Here is a 17410-nt window from a genome sequence, read left to right on the forward strand (position 1 = left end):
TTATTTTTCTACTCTGCTCTCATACAGTAACAAGAACACAGCATACTTCATCTCTGGTTACCAAAGTATGTGTGGTTTCCTCCTCCATGCTGACCACATAGTTCTCTAGTGGACGCCAGCTGGGTGTTCTATAATTCAATTATGACATTATCTGACATTATCTACCAAAGATAGTATCAGATCCCACAGGCTTAGTCCCACAAATGTGTTTTTCACCTCAAATGCCAATTTCAAGTTCTAGGTTGTAACCTGTACGTCTGACTGATAGGCTACACATTAGAGTCCCACAACCCCTTCCTTGGGTTTGAGTAATTTGCTAGAGTGACTCACTTAACACAGGAAAGTACTTAACTTACATTTATCCATTTATTAAAAATATATTATAAATGGGCTGGGTATGGTGGGTCATGCTTGTAATCCCAGCACTTTGGGCGGCCAAAGCAAGTGGATCACCTGAGGTCAGGAGGTCAAGACCAGCCTGGCCAACATGGTGAAACCCCATCTCTACTTAAAAAAACAATACAAAAATTAGCTGGACATGGTGGTAAGTGCCTGTATCTCCAGCTACCCAGGGGGCTGAGGCAGAAGAATCGCTTGAACCCAGGAGGCAGAGGTTGCAGTGAGCCCAGATGGCACTACTGCATTCCAGCTTGGGCAACAGAGTGAGACTTCATTTCAAAAAAAATCATATATATATATATATATATATATATATATATATATATATATATATATAAAATAAATGAAACAGATGAACAGCCAGATGACAGAGATGCATGCACAGGGCAAAGTATGGGAGAAGAGGTGCAGAGCTTCCAAGCTCTCTTTAGGGTTGCCACTCTGGGGACCAATACATGTTAAGCTATCTAGAATTTCCTAGATAGTTTAATGAAACTTTTGGATGTGCATGGAGGCTTTATTAACTAGGCATGATTGGTTACATTATTGGCCACTGATACCAACTCAATATTTAGCCCCCCTCCACTTCCTGTATCTGGAATGGGGGTGAAACTGAAAGTTTCAACCTTTCAACCTCACCATTGCTTTCCTTGTCAACCACCCCCAACCTGAGGCTATCCAGGAGCTAAGGGTTACCACATTAGAATAAAAGGTATTTCTATAACCAAGAAAGTACAAAGGAAGTAAGAGTTGAGTCACATGCTCCTGTCACTCAGGAAATTACAACCATCTCAAGGGCTATATGTCACAGCAGCTTGAGTCCAAGACCAAATATCAGAACAGGAGATTTTCCTAGTGTTCCTATTGTTCAGGAAACTGTAAGCTTTTTAGGAACTCTATATCAGGAACTGTGGTTTCTTCCTGACCTCTGTATCTGTTAATTCTAAAAGACCAATATTTGACTTTGTTGATTATTTATATTATTATGCCATTGCCTTTTTCTCAGATTTTTGTTCTTTATTATTTCTTTCCATTTACTTTCTTTGGGTCGAGCTTGCTTTGCATTTTCTAACTTGTTGACTTGGTAATATAGATTACTAATTTTAAACCATTCTCCTTTCCCAACATATGAATTTAAAGCTTTAAACTTAGCTACAAATTACAGCTATATATTTCCCTCTAAGCACTGCTTTAGCTGCATTCTGCAAGTTTTTATATACTGGGCTTCCATTATCATTTAGATCAAAATATTAAAACATTTTCTACATGATTTATCATTTAATTCATGGATTATTTAGAAGTGTGCTGTTTAATTATCAAAATATTTGCAGCTTTTAAAGGTTTCCTGTGTTAATGGCCTCATTTAATTTATTGTGAGTTTTAATCAAGAAAGGATGTTGAACTTTGTCAAATGCTTTTTCTACCTCAATTGAGATGATCATGTTATCATCAATTGAGATGGTTTTTATTTTTCATTCTGTTAATGTGATGAATCCCACTGATTGATTTGCATGTGTTAAACCAGACTTGCTTACCAGGAAAAAAATAGTTGTGATATATACTCTCTTTGATGAGTTGACTGAGCACATACTATGTAGGATTTCAATCCTTTTAATTCATTGGGACTTGATTGATAGTCTATTTTGGCAAATGTTCCCTGGGAACTTAGTGTCTGAATTAACATACCAAATCTGGTGGTATAACCATGGCAAACAGTGGCTTAACCCCTATTTCTTGAATAGTTTGAGCATAAGTGAGTCAGGGCTGATGTAGCAGTTCCATGGCAGCTCTATGCTCTGCTGTCTTCAACACTCACCTTCACCTTGTGTTACAAGAGAGCTAACACATCCTTTTACCAGCCAATGCAAAGGGGAAAAGAGAAGTTGAAAGGATGCCTGCTTCCTTTAGCACATGCCATTCTGTTCTTTGATCCACTGGCCTAAAAAGAATTGCATGGCTCCACCTAGCTGCAAGGGAAGCTGAAAAATGGCTTGTCTTCAGCTTAAATTTGGTAGTTCTAGACCCAAAGAAAGAATAGGTAAATGGTGATCACAGGTAATAAGCAGTCTGTCATAGCCCCAAGAGAGTTTTCTTATTTGTCCAGAGACAAACTCTGTATACCCCAAAATGTTGAGGTTGACCTCACAAAATGATCAGATCTTGTGTTTACAGGTTTGATGAATAGTTTACTAAAGGGATTCATCCCAAATACAGAAGTTCTGTTCCTAGTGGCTTTTTTTTTTTTTTTTGAAAGCTTTTAAATGCTTAGCTACTCTTGCTTATAAAGACTGCATTCCCCCGTAACCAGGCACTCCAGTACCATTAAGTGTCCTGTGAAAACTGCTTAGCTTGCCCATCAGAGTACCAGTTCTGGGAAGCATGCCCTTCTCCTCTCTTCTCTTGGATTGTGGCCAGTGTGTTGCTAAGGCCATTTTGGCCACTTTATTTTTACCAGCCAAAGATGGGGAAAAAGCACCGTGTGGCCAACCTTGCAGAGGGGAGATGGAATCACCAATAGGGGGTCTTCCAGAGAAGGGAGTTCTTCAGCAAATTATTTAGGCATGAAAATTAAGAACAGGACTGACTTTCTTAATGTTTCCAGTCTTTGAAACCAAGAGGTGCAATGAGACAAGAAAGAACACTTTTCTGGAAGCTGGAAATAACACCATGGATATCAACTGTGCTGATGCTTTCAAAGGAACCCTAAGAGGTACCATGTCTCCGATGAACTCTTTTGACTCCATATTATATGCATCATTGTTTTATTTCTAAGTGATTAAACCCTGGGGTGGGAATTCACAAAGCTTTCAAGGTAGGGAGATTCTACATGGTGGAATAAAAAGCTCTTCCTTGACCACTAACCAGGCATTTTGCAGGGAGAAGTCAAGCTGTCATGTGGGGTATGTACTTTGTGGCATACACAGAGGTTGCAAAGGGATTCCTTGAAATGCCTCCTTAAAAGGGACTGGCTGGGCCAGGCATGGTGGCTCATGCCTGTAATCCCAGCACTTTGGTAGGGTGAGGCAGGTGGATCATGAGGTCAGGGGTTTGAGACCAGCCTGGATGACATGGTGAAACTCCGTCTCTACTAAAAATACAAAAATTAGCTGGGCAGGGGTGGTGCATGCCTGTAATCCCAGCTACTTGGGAGGCTGAAGGAGGAGAATTACTTGAACCCAGAAGGTGGAGGTTGCAGTGAGTCAAGATCACACCACTACACTCCAGCTTGGGTGACAGAACGAGACTCTCTTTCCAAAAAAAAAAAAGGAGGGGGGAGACTGGCTGATGCATGCCCTGTTTCCATGTGACGCTCAGTGGTGTCAGATTGCCTTGAACACTCCCGTGAGAAGTGTTTATGAACATCGTTTTTAAAGGAGTCACCCAGTCTTGTTCTTTCCCACAGACTGGCAAACTTGTTCTCTACAAGGTCTAGAGAGTAAATATGTTAGGCTTTTTATTCCTGATGATCTTTGTCGTAACTACTGAACTCTGCCATCAGAGTGTGAAAGCAGCCATTGATGATGTGTCAGTGAAGGAGTGTGGCTGTGTGTCAATAAAACTTTACTGACAAAAGCAGGTGGCAGGCCAGGTTTACCCACATGGCATAGTGTTTCACCCCTGCTTCATCTCATCATCTGAAGTCTCTGCAAAGCTCCTGCTCTATGTAGTTTTTCTAATTTATTTATTTATTGGTTGCCCATCTCTCTCACTACAACATCAACTCTCTGATGGCAGGGGTTTTGTTCATTTTGTTCAATGCTGTATAATAATTCCTAGAATGTCTGGCTCACAGTACAGGATAAATATTTCCATGAAAGATAAATGAAGGTATGTATATAAACTATTTCAAAGAGAAAAACCTGGTTACCTTGAAAATGAAGTATCTGCTGCATTTCTTTCAAAAAATTCCTGGCTATTCCTTAATCTTCACTCCTTACTGTGAGCTGTACAGTAGGGAAAGGGAGGGAAGAGATCTAAAAATGAGTTGATATTTTAGATGGAGCAAATAGAAATACAGATGAGAAGCAGCTTTGGCCAAAAATGGGATGGTAGCATGTGGATAACTGCAATTTTGGAAACACTCCCATCACCCTACAGGGCATCCTGTTTGCATTGAGCCTCTATGATTTTTTTTTTTTTTTTTTTTTGAGTCGGATTCTCACTCTGTCTCCCAGGCTGGAGTGCAGTAGTGCCATCTCAAGTCACTTCAACCTCCGCCACCTGGGTTCCAGAAATTCTCCTGCCTCATACACAGAGCCTCCCAAGTAGCTGGGATTACAAATGCGTGCCACCATACCAGCGAATTTTTTATAATTTTAGTAGAGACAGGGTTTCACTATGTTGGCCAGGCTGGTCTCGAACTCCTGACTTCAGATGATCCACCTGCCTCAGCCTCCCAAAGTTCTGGGATTATAGGTGTGAGCCACCATGCCTGGCCTGTACCTCTATAAATTAAACTGTGCCTTCATGAAAAGGGAGGAAGGAAAAGAAAGAGAGGGAGAGGAAGGGTGATAAGATGAAAGAGAGGGAGAGAGAAATGAGTGAATTAATTAAATACAGTGGGTCATTCTGTACACCTTTCCACTAAATTAGATACACTAGAGTAGGCTTGAGGGCAAAGGCTGAGACAATGTGGTTTTCTTTTTTTGTTGTTTGCTGAGATAGAGTCTCACTCTGTTGCCCAGGCTGGAGTGCAGTGGTGTGACCTTGACTCACTGCAACCTCTGCCTCCCGGTTTCAAGTGATTCTCCTGCCTCAGCCTCCTGAGTAGCTGGGATTACAGATGCCCACCACCATGCCCGGCTAATTTTTGTATTTTCAGTAGAGACAGGGCTTCACCATGCTGGCCAGGCTAGTCTCGAACTCCTGACCTCAGATGATGCATCCGCCTCAGCCTCCCAAAGTGCTGGGATTACAGGCGTGAGCCACTGCGCTCGGCTGAGACTGTGGATTTCTTAGCCTGCCTGCGCTCCACCTGCCCTTCTGAGGACAAACATCTTGCCTCACGGCTCTGGTTGTAATACTCAAGGGCTAGGATATATTTTTAGGACTCACTGAGGAGCATATTTTGCACATATGCCTCTTATAATGTGTGGGGCATTACAATACGTATTATGCAGATGAAAATGCGGCACCCCAAGCCACACAGTGTATTGAATGGCATTTAAGGGATTTCCAAGGGCAGTTTTAACCATTCATTGCCTGCCTTACGACCCTCACATTAGACACTACTGTACCTTCTCCCTGAACTATGGATAGCCACTAACAGTATTTCTCTTCCATTTTCTCAGAGAGCACAGCAGTTGCCCTTATCACGTATCAGTCTCTTGGGAATATTCTGGATGCATCCTTTTTTAGTAAAAGAAAAGGGATGGAGGAAGTAAAACTGAACTCTCGTGTTGTGAGTGGCACCATTGGTTTGAAGGAAAAAGTTTACCTGTCTGAACCCGTGTTCCTGACTTTTCAGCATCATCAGGTGAGGAAAAACCCAGAGCCGGTTCTCTGTGCAGTACCTTAAAGCGTGAGCAGGTATGATCAGTTTCCCAAGTAGGAAACAGAATTCAGAAGTAAGAGAGCAGACAAGAAATGCTGAGGTGTCTTCAATGAGATTTTGCTTCACCATGGTGAGGATGGCTATTTTCAAAAACTTAAAATATCAGTATGTGGCAGTAAAAAAGAAACCCTTATAGATCTGCTGGTGAAAATGTAATCTGGCACAGCCGTTACAGAAAACAGTATAGACGCCTCTCAAAAAGCTATAAACAGAATTATATGTTCCAGCAGAATTATCTGATTCATCCCATTTTCATGTGATGGTCTGAAAAGGTAACACTCAATGGTGTCAGATTACCTTGAACACTCCCTTGAGAAGCGTTTATGAACACCCTTTTTAAAGGAGTCACCCAGTCTTGTTCTTTCCCACAGACTGGCAAACTTGTTCTCTACAAGGTCCAGAGAGTAAATATGCTAGGTTTTTTGTTCTTGATGATCTTCATCATAACCACTCAACTCTGCCATCAGAGTGTGAAAGCAGCCATTGATGATGTGTCAGTGAAGCAGTGTGGCTGTGCGTCAATAAAACTTTATTTACAAAAGCAGGTGGCAGGCTGGGTTTTACCCTCATGGCACAATGTTTCACCCACTTCTGGGTATTGTCGTATGCTCCAGAAATCTCACTTCTGGGTATATGGCCAAAATAATTGAAATCAGGATCTCAGAGAGACAACTGCCTTCCCATTCCCTTGTTTACTGCAGCATTGGTAACAATCGCTGAGATATGCAAACAGCTTAAGTATCTGTCAACAAATAAAGATTTTCTTTTTCTGAGACAGAGTCTCGCTCTGTCAGTCAGGCTGGAGTGTAGTGGCACTATCTCGGCTCACTTCAACCTCTGTGTCCTGGGCTCAAGCGATTCTCCTGCCTCAGCTGGGATTACAGGCATGTGCCACCACGCCCGGCTAATTATTGTATTTTTAGTAGAGACAGGGTTTCACCATGTTGGCCACGCTGGTCTTAAACTCCTGACCACTGGTAATCCGTCTGCCTCAGGCTCCCAAAGTGCTGGGATTACAGGCGTGAGCCACCACACCTGGCCAATTTTTTTTTTTTTTTTTGAGACAGAGTCTTGCTGTGTTGCCCAGGCTGGAGTGCAATGGTGCAGTCTCAGCTCACTGCAATCTCTGCCTCCTGGGTTCAAGCAATCCTCCCACCCCAGCCTCCTGAGTAGCTGGTATTATAGGCACCTGCCGTCATGCCTGGCTAATTTTTGCAGAGACAGGGTTTCATCATGTTGGCCAGGCTGGTCTTGAACTCCTGACCTCAGGTGATCTGCTCTCCTCGGCCTCCCAAAGTGCTGGGATTACAGGCATGACCCACTGCACCTGGCCAAGAAAATGTTATATATATACTGGAATATTATTCAGCCTCAAAAAAGAAGAAAATCCTGCCCCTTGTAACAACATGGGTAAACCTGAAGAACAATTTCCCTAATTGAACTTAGCCAAACATAAAAAGGAAATCCTTCATTATCTTATTTATAGCTGGAATCTAAGAAATAAAAACTTGAACTCATAGTAATAGAGAGTAGAATGGTTCACCAGGAGCTGGGGCACCGGGAGAATGTGGACATATTTGGTAAAAGTTATACGCTTTAAGTTATAAGATGGATAAGTTCTGGTGACCTGATGTCTCACACTTAAAAAAAAAATTATTTGAAATGAAGTTTCACTCTTGTTGCCCAGGCTTAAGCGCACTGGCACGATCTCAGCTCACTGCAACCTCCACCTCCTGGGTTCAAGCAATTCTCCTGCCTCACCCCACAAGCAGCTATGATTACAAGCACCTGCCACCACCCCCAGATAATTTTTGTATTTTTAGTAGAGACAGGGCTTCACCATGTTGGCCAGGCTGGTCTCAAACTCCTAATCTCAGGTGATCTCCCCGCCTCAGCCTCCCAAAGTGCTAGGATTACAGGTGTGGGCCACCGTGCTCAGCCTAATATACCACACTTAATGTATCTACACTTAGTGATAATAATGTATGGTATACTTGAGGTCTGCTGACAGAGTGCATGTCAAGTAAATTCACCACACACAAACTATGTGAGCTGCTGGATGTGTTAGCTTAATTGTGGTAACCATTTTATAATTTATACATCTATCAAAACTTTTAATTTTTTTTGTGTCAGTCACACTTCAATAAATCTTGGGAAGAAATGAAATGTTGCAGCATCCAAAGATTGCCAGGGTGAGATGCCATTCTCACGTTAAAGCCAAAAGGCAATGTAGGAGAAGTTTTATTGAGCTCAGTGGAAGCTGGAGGCAGGAATGAGGGATGGCTCTGTAGAAGACAGAGACAGCTTAAAGCAGAAAGGGCACAGGGAAGAAATACTTTATTTCTCTCTCTTCTCTCACCCAATGAGTCTCACCAGTGTCTCTCTTTGGTTCTATAAATATCAAGGAAGCTGCTGAAGCCATTCAGAGGGTCAATCCTAGGGCACAAAGCTGACCAGAGAAGGGCAGAATAGATGAAGAATGTACCCACTGCAGGTGTGGTGATGTGAATCTCTTCCCCTACAAGTGTATTTCCAATCCAGTTTCCAACACTGTGCATTGTGATTAACCCATAAAGTTGAAATAATAGGCTGGGCACATTGGCTTACACCTGTAATCCCAGCCCTTTGAGAGGCTGAGGTGGGCGGGTCACCTGAGGTCAGACGTTTAAGACCAGCCTGGTTAACGCGGTGATACCCCACCTCTACTAAAAATGCAAAAATTCTCTGTCTAAATAAAATAAAATAAAATCAGGAGGGCAGGCGTGGTGGCTCACACCTGTAATCCCAGCACTTTGGGAGGCTGAGACAGACGGATCACCTGAGGTCAAGAGTTCAAGACCAACTTCACAAACATGGAGAAACCCCCATTTCTACTAAAAATACAAAAAATTAGCCCAGCATGGTGGCACATGACTGTAATCCCAGCTACTCGGGGAGGCTGAGGCAGGAGAATCACTTGAACCCGGGTGGCGGAGGTTGTGGTGAGCCAAGATTGTGCCATTGTACTCCAGCCTGGGCAACAAGAGCGAAACTCCAACTCAAAAAAAAAAAAAAAAAAATTAGGCGTGGTGGTGGGTGCCTGTAATCCCAGTTACTTGGGAGGCTGAGGCAGGAGAATCGCTTGTACCTAGGAGCCGGAGGTTGCAGTGAGCTGAGATCGCACCACTGCACTCAAGTCTGGGCGACAGAGCGAGACTCTGTCTCAAAATAAAAGAAAATTAAAAAAATCAAACCAGGAAGAGTCCCACTTTCATGCTATTCTCTTTCCAGCCTGGTGACGAGAGAACAAAACATATCTGCGTCTCCTGGGAGGGATCAGAGGGAGGCAGCTGGTCGAGAGAAGGCTGCTCTCATGTGCACAGCAACAATTCTTATACCAAGTGCAAGTGCTTCCACCTATCCAGCTTTGCTGTTCTCCTGGCCCTTGCCCCCAAGGTACCAAGATTCATTCCTGTGAACCTGTGTATGTCCAGGAAGCTGGGAGTCATCCTCTGCATTTCTTACAAACAGATTCTAAAGGCTGGGCATGGTGCCTTACGCCTGTCATCCCAGCACTTTGGAAGGCTGAGGCGGGGGATCGTTTGAGGTCAGGAGTTTAAGACTAGCCTGGCCAACATGATGAAACCCCACCTCTACTAAAAAACATAAAAATTAGCTAGGCATGGTGGCACACACTTGTAATCCCAGCCACTCAGGAGGCTGAGGGAGGAGAATTGGGTGAGCCCAGAAGGCAGAGGTTGCAGTGAGCAGAGACCGCGCCACTGTACTCCAGCCTGGGTAACAGCTTAAGACTCCATGTAAAAAAAGAAAAACGATTCTAAGACAAGGAGTCAAGTGGTAGTAGCTTATCTGAGAAGGGATTACAGGAAACACTAGTAGGGGACTGGGACAATGAGATGGGAGTTAAGACAGATGTCAGTGCAGAGAGCATTATCAAGCCAGTTAGCACCGTAGGTCAGTACAGAGCTCACATCTCTGGGTCATTCTAGCTGAGCAGCAAGGAAGCTGGGGTATTTATATACCAATTCCCACTAGTCATTTGTTGAAAGCTGTATCCAGCACTGGTCTGGTTGTTTTGGTTTTTAACATTCCTGTGTAGTAAGTGTTATCACTAACTGCATTTTGAAGATGAGAACACTAAGTCTCAGAGAGGTAAAGTCAATTGTTTCAGGGACTGAACTAGGAAACCCATCTGACACTATCTTGGAAATCTAACACCACCATTGGACACTATAATGGATTCCTCCTTTGATGTCTTGCAGGAGGATGCGGTGCTGACTGTGATTACCCAGGTGGGGCTGGCCATCTCTCTGTTGTGCCTCTTCCTGGCCATCCTCACCTTCCTCCTCTGCCGGCCCATCCAGAACACCAGCACCTCCCTCCACCTACAGCTCTCCCTCTGCCTCTTCCTGGCTCACCTCCTGTTCCTGACAGGCATCAACAGAACTGAGCCTGAGGTAGGTAATTTACCCAAATTACCTCATTGTCTTAATGAATCCAGCCATGTAGAGAGGAAAAAAGTATGAGCTCCATTTCACTTGTTCTATATAAGTTGGAATAAGACCCTCACATTCTGAGGGGGCATGTAGCAAAGTGATTGGGTGTCAGGCTGATGGTATTAAATACAGTAATATGGCCAGGGGCGGTGGCTCATGCCTGTCATCCCAGCACTTTGGGAGGCTGAGGAAGGCAGATCACGAGGTCAAGAGATTCAGACCATCCTGGCCAACATGGTGAAACCCCATCTCTACCAAAAACACAAAAATTAGCTGGGCGTGGTGTTGTGTGCCTGCAGTCCCAGCTACTTGGAAGGCTGAGGCAGGAGAATTGCTTGAACCCAAGAGGGAGGTTGTAGTGAGCCGAGATCACACCACTGCACTCTAGCCTGGCGACAGAGCTAGACTCTGTCTCAAAAAACAAACAAACAAAAAAAAATGGTAACATTAGTGGTTGTTAGAATCAACTTCAGAATGCCACAGGCTTGCTACACTAGGAGTTATTTTTTTTCCTTATGTATCAGTAGCAGGTGAGCAAACAGGTCTGAAGAGTGTCATCCTGCACCCTCAGGCTGAGGGAAGCTCTTTCATTTTCCATACACAGCTTCCAAGGTCATCCTGGTGTCCACATTTCAGCCAACCGGGAGGGGGAAAAGCATGGCTGAGTCTCACGAGGGGAGGTTAATATGGGCCACACCAACAAGTGGTACATATCACTTCCCCTCACACTCTAATGGCTAGGACTCGGTCACATGATTACACATAACTGCAAGGGTAGTTGGGAAATGTAGTCTCTGGCTGGGAAGCCACTTCCTAGTGACAAATCTATACTCTGGATTTGAGGGTACGAAAGCAGCTTGAATTTTTGATGGGCAGTGGGTTTGCTGCACTGATCTTCACTTGAATCTCGACTCTTCATCTTAGTTGCTGTAAGACCTTGTTGAAGTGACTTCCTCTTTTATTTAAATTGATTTTTAAGGCTGAAAAATACAAATTTTATATATATGTTTTTTTCTCTGTACAGCATGTTTTGAAATATGTATATGTTGTACACTGGCTCAATTGATCTAATTAACATTTGCATTATCTCACATACTCAGTCTTATTATTTTTGTGTGTGTGGTGAGAACACTAACGCCTATTCTTTTAGCAGTTTTTAATACATACATTGTTAGCATGTAACTATGATCACCATGTTTTACAATAGATCTCTTGTGGCTTCCCCTTTTCAAACTTCCTCTCCAAACAGGGGCCTAGTCATAGGATTTAGTTAGAACTTAGCAAGATAAAACGTATAGAAGATTTTGGATTAATCACTCAGTTTTATCTTTATCATGATCATGGCCATCATATTATCCAGGAAGATTTAAAGCTAGAAGGTTCTGTAAGTCTCTTGTTAACCCTAAAACACTATGATCACACAGCTAGAAGGTTACAAAAGCACTTTTGTTTGTTTTTCCCTGAGAGAAACAGTATAGTTTTATGGTTAAGTACATTTTCTGGAGCTAGTTTAGGTTCAAATCCAATTATATTTTTTACTAGCTGTGCGATTTGGGGGCCAGATTTTAACATCTTGGTACTTCATTTGAAAATAGGCAGAGGTTGGAAAGACACAGTCCTCAGGCCAAGTTTGGCCTGCCTTCTGGTTTTGTAAATAAAGTTTTATTAAAACACAGCCACATCTATTCCTTTACATATTGTCTGTGGCTGCTTTTATGCTACAATGGCAGAATGGTGTAGTTGCAATAGAGATTCGACTGCAAAGTTTAAAATCTGACCCTTAAAATTTGTTTGTCTCAGAATATTGAGATAATAGTATGAGTTAATACTTACAAAGCAATTTGATCAGTGTTCACCCCTAGTTAAGTGCTCAGAAGGCACTAATTACTTCTCTAATAACATTTTCAAGTAACGTTTTTAAAAACTAAAAATTATTGTGGTTAAGATGGAGCTGACTTAGTCATCTTGTAAATATACGCTCTTGTATAATGCTCTAAAATCCTACCTCTTATTTATTCATTTGATGGATATTCTCAAAATACCTACTGTGTGTCAGGCATTGTGCTCAGAATACATTGTTAGGTGAACTACCTCAGTTACTTTCCCCACAGAGTGCACAGCTTAGGAACATGTGATAAATTACAGAAAAAGATTATTAATATGCAGAATTACAGTAAAGGAGCAACTATGCCACTTGTGTTCTTCTGTGCCCTTTTTTATTATATTTTTTTTGAGACGGAATCTCACCCTGTCACCCAGGCTAGAGTGGCACTGCTACGATCTCGGCTCACTGCAGCCTCCACCTCCCGAGTTCAAATGATTCTCCTGCCTCAGATTCCAGAGTAGCTGGGATTACAGGCAACCACCACCACACCCAGCTAATTTTTGTATTTTTAGTAGAGACAGGGTTTCACCATGTTGGCCAGGCTGGTCTCGAACTCCTGACTCTGTGATCCAGCAGCCTCAGCCTCCCAAACTGCTGGGATTACAGGCGTGAGGTGCCATGCCAGATCTCTTCTGTGCTTTATCAAAGGCTGCAGTGTGGAAAAATATCTCAATGGCAATCAGGTGGATGAGTATGCATTAGCACAGTGTGGCTTTTTTTTTTTTTTAGATCCAGGGGGTACCTGTGCAGGTTTGTTACATGGATATATTGCATAATGCTGGAGTCTGGTCTTCTATTGAACCTATCACCCAACTAGTGAACATAGTACCACAGTAACATAGTACGTAGATGGTTTTTGAAGCCTTGGCTTCCTCCTTCCCTTCCCACTTTTGGAATCTCCAGCACCCATTGTTTTCATCTTTATGTCTGTCTGTACCCATTTTTTTAGCTACCACTTATAAACAAGAATGTGAATTTGGTCTTCTGTTTCTGCCTTAATTCACATAGGATAATAGCCTCCAGCTACATCTATGTTACTGAAAATGACACGATTTCATTCTTTTTTATAGCTGTATAATATTCCATCATGTCTGTGTTTCACATTTTCTGTAGCGAACCCATCATTGATGGACACTGAGGTTGACTCCATGACTTTGCTATTGTGAACAGTGCTACAATGAACATATGGGTGCAGATGTCTTTTACTTTTTTTTTCTGACAGAGTCTTGTTCTGTCACCAAGGCTGGAGTGCAGTGGTGTGATCTTGGTTCGCTGCAACTTCTGCCTCCTGGGTTCAAGTGATTCTTCTGCCTCAGCCTCCTGAGTAGCTGGGATTACAGGCACCTGCCACTATGCCCGGCTAATTTTTGTATTTTTAGTAGAGACGGAGTTTCGCCATGTTAGCCAGGATAGTCTCAAACTCCTAACCTCAAGTGATATGCCCGCCTTGGCCTCCCAAAGTGCTGGGATTACAGGTATGAGCCAAGGTGTCCGGCTGGGTGCAGATGTCTTTTAGGTAGAATGATGTCTTTTACTTTGGTAGATACCCAGGAAGGAGATTGCTGGGTTGAAAGATGTTTTGTTTTTTTTTTTTTTTGAAATGGAGTCTTGCTCTGTCCTCTAGGCTGGAGTGCAATGGCATGGTCTTGGCTCAGTGCAACCTCTGCCTCCCGGGTTCAAGCAATTCTCCTGACTCACCCTCCTGAGTAGCTGGGATTACAGGCACCTGCCACCATACCCAGCTAAATTTTTTTGTATTTTTTTAGTAGAGATGGGGTTTCATCATGTTGACCAGGCTGGTCTCGAACTCCCGACCTCTTGATCCGCCCACCTCAGCCTCCCAAAGTGCTGGGATTACAGGTGTGAGCACCCGGACTCAAGGGTGATTCGACCTTTAGTGCTTTGAGAAATCTCCAGACTGCTTTCCACAGTGGCTGAACTAACTTACATTCCCAACAGAGCGTAACTATTCCCATTTCTCTGCATCCTCACGTCCTCACCAACATCTGTTGCTTTTGAGTTTTTTGGCTGAGATATCTGTTGAACACTGAAGAAGACAAACCGTTTTTCAACATTTTAGAGACATGGAAAGCCAAAAGATACTGCAACGTTCTCAAGACCAGCAACCACAGAAGGAGGCTGCCCTGTCATCCTGAGTCTTTACACAGGGAGGAGTCCTAGCATCCAGCCAAGGAGGTGCTGGTGGTGGCTTCAGCAGAGGCAGGCAGGGGAGGAAAGGGATCCTGTATGTCCTGTTGGCTCTTGTTAACAAAGGGTCAGCACTGCCAAATCTTCGACTTGAACAATCAAAACATCCAACAAAAAAGAACAAGAGGATAATTTTGCGGTGGCTCACACCTGTAATCCCAGCACTTTGGGAGGCCAAGACAAGCAGATCACCTGAAGTCGGGAGTTTGAGACCAGCCTGACCAATATAGAGAAACCCCATCTCCACTAAAAATACAAAATTAGCCAGGCATGGTGGTGCATGCCTGTAATCCCAGGTACTTGGGAGGCTGAAGGAGGAGAATCACTTGAACCCAGGAGGTGGAGGTTGCAGTGAGCCAAGATTTCACCACTGCACTCCAGCTTGGGCAAGAAGAGTGAAACTCTGTCTCAAAANAAAAAAAAAGAGAGAGACAAGCTGCTGCTTCTTCAGTGAAGTGCAGGAAGTTTTATAGAAAAGTTTGAGGCAGTGATGATTGATGTACATAGGGCAAAAAAGATTGGTTGCAACGGGTATGCCATTTGTATAGCCTGCACAAATCTGGTCACCTCCACTCTAATCTTTTATTATCCAGATCACCTGATGCCTGTTTCTTTACTGTACACAAGGTACAGTAAAGAAAAAAAGGAAGATAAAAAGGAAGATGGAGCCCCCATGTTAAAACATGCCTGACTTCCAGGTAGCCCTTTTCTATATAGGGACAGCTCCTGGCATTCACTCATGAAAGCTTCCAGCTTGCTTATCTATGCCTGCAGCTCGATTTTTCAGGCTGTTCTTTGTTAGAAAAGAGATGATTTGGGGGCTGCTTTGTGTTAAAAAGGAAATTCCAAGGAGGTCTCTGTTGCCCTCACTATCTGCCTAAATAATTTCTTTCTAGCTCGGGTATCATATTGATGAAGCTTCATGCACTTATACAAGTAACTGGGGATTTGGGGGTGAACTTTATAGGGCAGATCTTTGTGATGGTTCTCAAAGGATAAATTAGAGTTTACTGGCCAAAGAACAGAAGGAAAGGCATTCCAGGCAGGAGAAATCGTGACTCTGAAGGATCTGAAGCATTGATGAGCATGGCATTGTGGAGGAATGGTAAATACATTGTGAAAATGCCCTAACTCCATTCTCAGCTCTGTGCTGACATCACTAATCAACTGTGGCCCTTTCTCACTAAGCTTTGCAATCTTTCGCAACACGATGCTCCAGGAAGCTACTACCACTCCAGTTTGAACTGGAATCGAAATGAAGTCCATTCCTGGAAGCAAGGGAGAATGTTGGAGAATGGATGAATAGGGTGCTGGAGTCAGAATATGAAAAGCTAAGATTAGATTTTCTGGGTTGACAAAAGTCTTCCATAAAAGGCCAGACAGTAAGTATTTTCAGCAGGCTGATACAGCTGCTCCACTCTGCCACTGTAGCATGAAAACAGCCACAGAAGCTGGGTATGGTGGTTCACATCTGTAATCCCACACTTTGGGAGGCTGAGGCAGGTGGATCACTTGAGGTCAGCAGTTTGGGACCCGCCTGGCCAACATAGTGAAACCTTGTCTCCACTAAAAATACAAAAATTAGCTGTACATGCTAATGCACGCCTGTAATTTCAGCTACATAGGAAGATGACACGGGAGAATTGCTTGAACACAGGAAGCGGAGGCTGCAGTGAGCTGAGATCATGCCTGCCTGAGCAACAGAGCGAGACTTTGTCTCGAAAACAAGCAAAAATGGCCACAGATAAAAGTAAATGAATGTGTGTGGCCATGTGCTAATAAAACTTTATTTACAAAAACAGACATGGGGCCAGAACTGCCTCAAAGCCACAGATTTCCTAACCTGTGGAAAGGCAGCAGTGGAAAGGACTTCAGGCTAGGAATGACAGAAAACACTTCTCAAGACAACAAAAGTTGAAGGTAAAGGTAACTGGAGTGAGATGAAGCTAGCAGCAGAATGAATAGTGACTATGAATAGTCTGAGTTGGAGTTAATAAAAATATGAACCTGCTAGAGGAAGTGGACCAGGTTTTAGAAATGCTTGTAAGGGGAGTGGGTAAGACTTGGGGCCCAGAGAGATGTGGAAATGGCCCATGTTCGAGAAAGCAGAAATGGAGATGAATTATAGGATTTCCATTTGGCAGGTTGGGTCGATGGATGGTGATGTCATTAACGAGGCTAGAGAAAGAGGAACCGACTTGCAGCTAGACATAGAATGAATTCGGGTTTAAACCTGTTAGTTATAGGTGCTGGTCAGACACTGGAATTGAGACATACTTTAGAAAATTGGAAATAGGAATTTTGAGCTCAGGAGAGACTGGAGCGGGAGAAACGGATACTGGAGTTTTTTCCCTGAAAGAGACATGTCAAGCTACAGAAATAATGATCAGTGATGTGTAAAATGGATTAAGAATAAAGCTCTGTGCTCCAGGCGCGGTGGATCACGCCTATAATCCCAGCACTTTGGGAGGCCAAGGCAGGCAGATCATGATATCAGGAGATCGAGACTGTCCTGGCCAACATGTTGAAACCCTGTCTCCACTAAAATACATAAACATTAGCTGGGCATGGTGGTGCGCACCTGTAATCCCAGCTATCAGGAGGGTGAGGCAGAATAATCGCTTGAACCCAGGAGGCAGAGACTTCAGTGAGCTAAGATCATGCCTCTGTACTCCAGCTTGGGTGAGAGCAATAAAAAAATAAAAATAAAAAAAGTTAAGGCTCAGTGGAAGACCAACATCTAAAGATTGGGAGGAGGAAGATGTACGAGATATACGAGAACAGTAAAAGATAAGCAGGTGAGAATTCCCGGATAGATGAGTGTCCAGGAAATCAAAGGACAGCAAGTGCCAACTCGGCAGACCAGCT

General features: G+C 43.3%; 1 protein-coding gene across 1 annotated transcript in view; it reads left to right on the forward strand.

The window, feature by feature from the left end:
- The window catches only part of LOC108304211 (adhesion G protein-coupled receptor E4-like), a 42128-nt gene that overhangs the window by 9615 nt on the left and 15103 nt on the right, over nucleotides 1–17410 (forward strand). The window contains exons 6-9 of the mRNA XM_017528272.2: nucleotides 3002–3109; nucleotides 5691–5875; nucleotides 9224–9388; nucleotides 10216–10410. Of these exons, the coding sequence (XP_017383761.1) occupies nucleotides 3067–3109; nucleotides 5691–5875; nucleotides 9224–9388; nucleotides 10216–10410 (588 nt within the window). The 5' untranslated portion in view covers nucleotides 3002–3066. The remainder of the gene's footprint in view (nucleotides 1–3001; nucleotides 3110–5690; nucleotides 5876–9223; nucleotides 9389–10215; nucleotides 10411–17410) is intronic.

The sequence above is a fragment of the Cebus imitator genome, unplaced genomic scaffold, assembly GCF_001604975.1.
Source record: "Cebus imitator isolate Cc_AM_T3 unplaced genomic scaffold, Cebus_imitator-1.0 Scaffold53, whole genome shotgun sequence".
NCBI classification, from domain to species: domain Eukaryota; kingdom Metazoa; phylum Chordata; class Mammalia; order Primates; family Cebidae; genus Cebus; species Cebus imitator.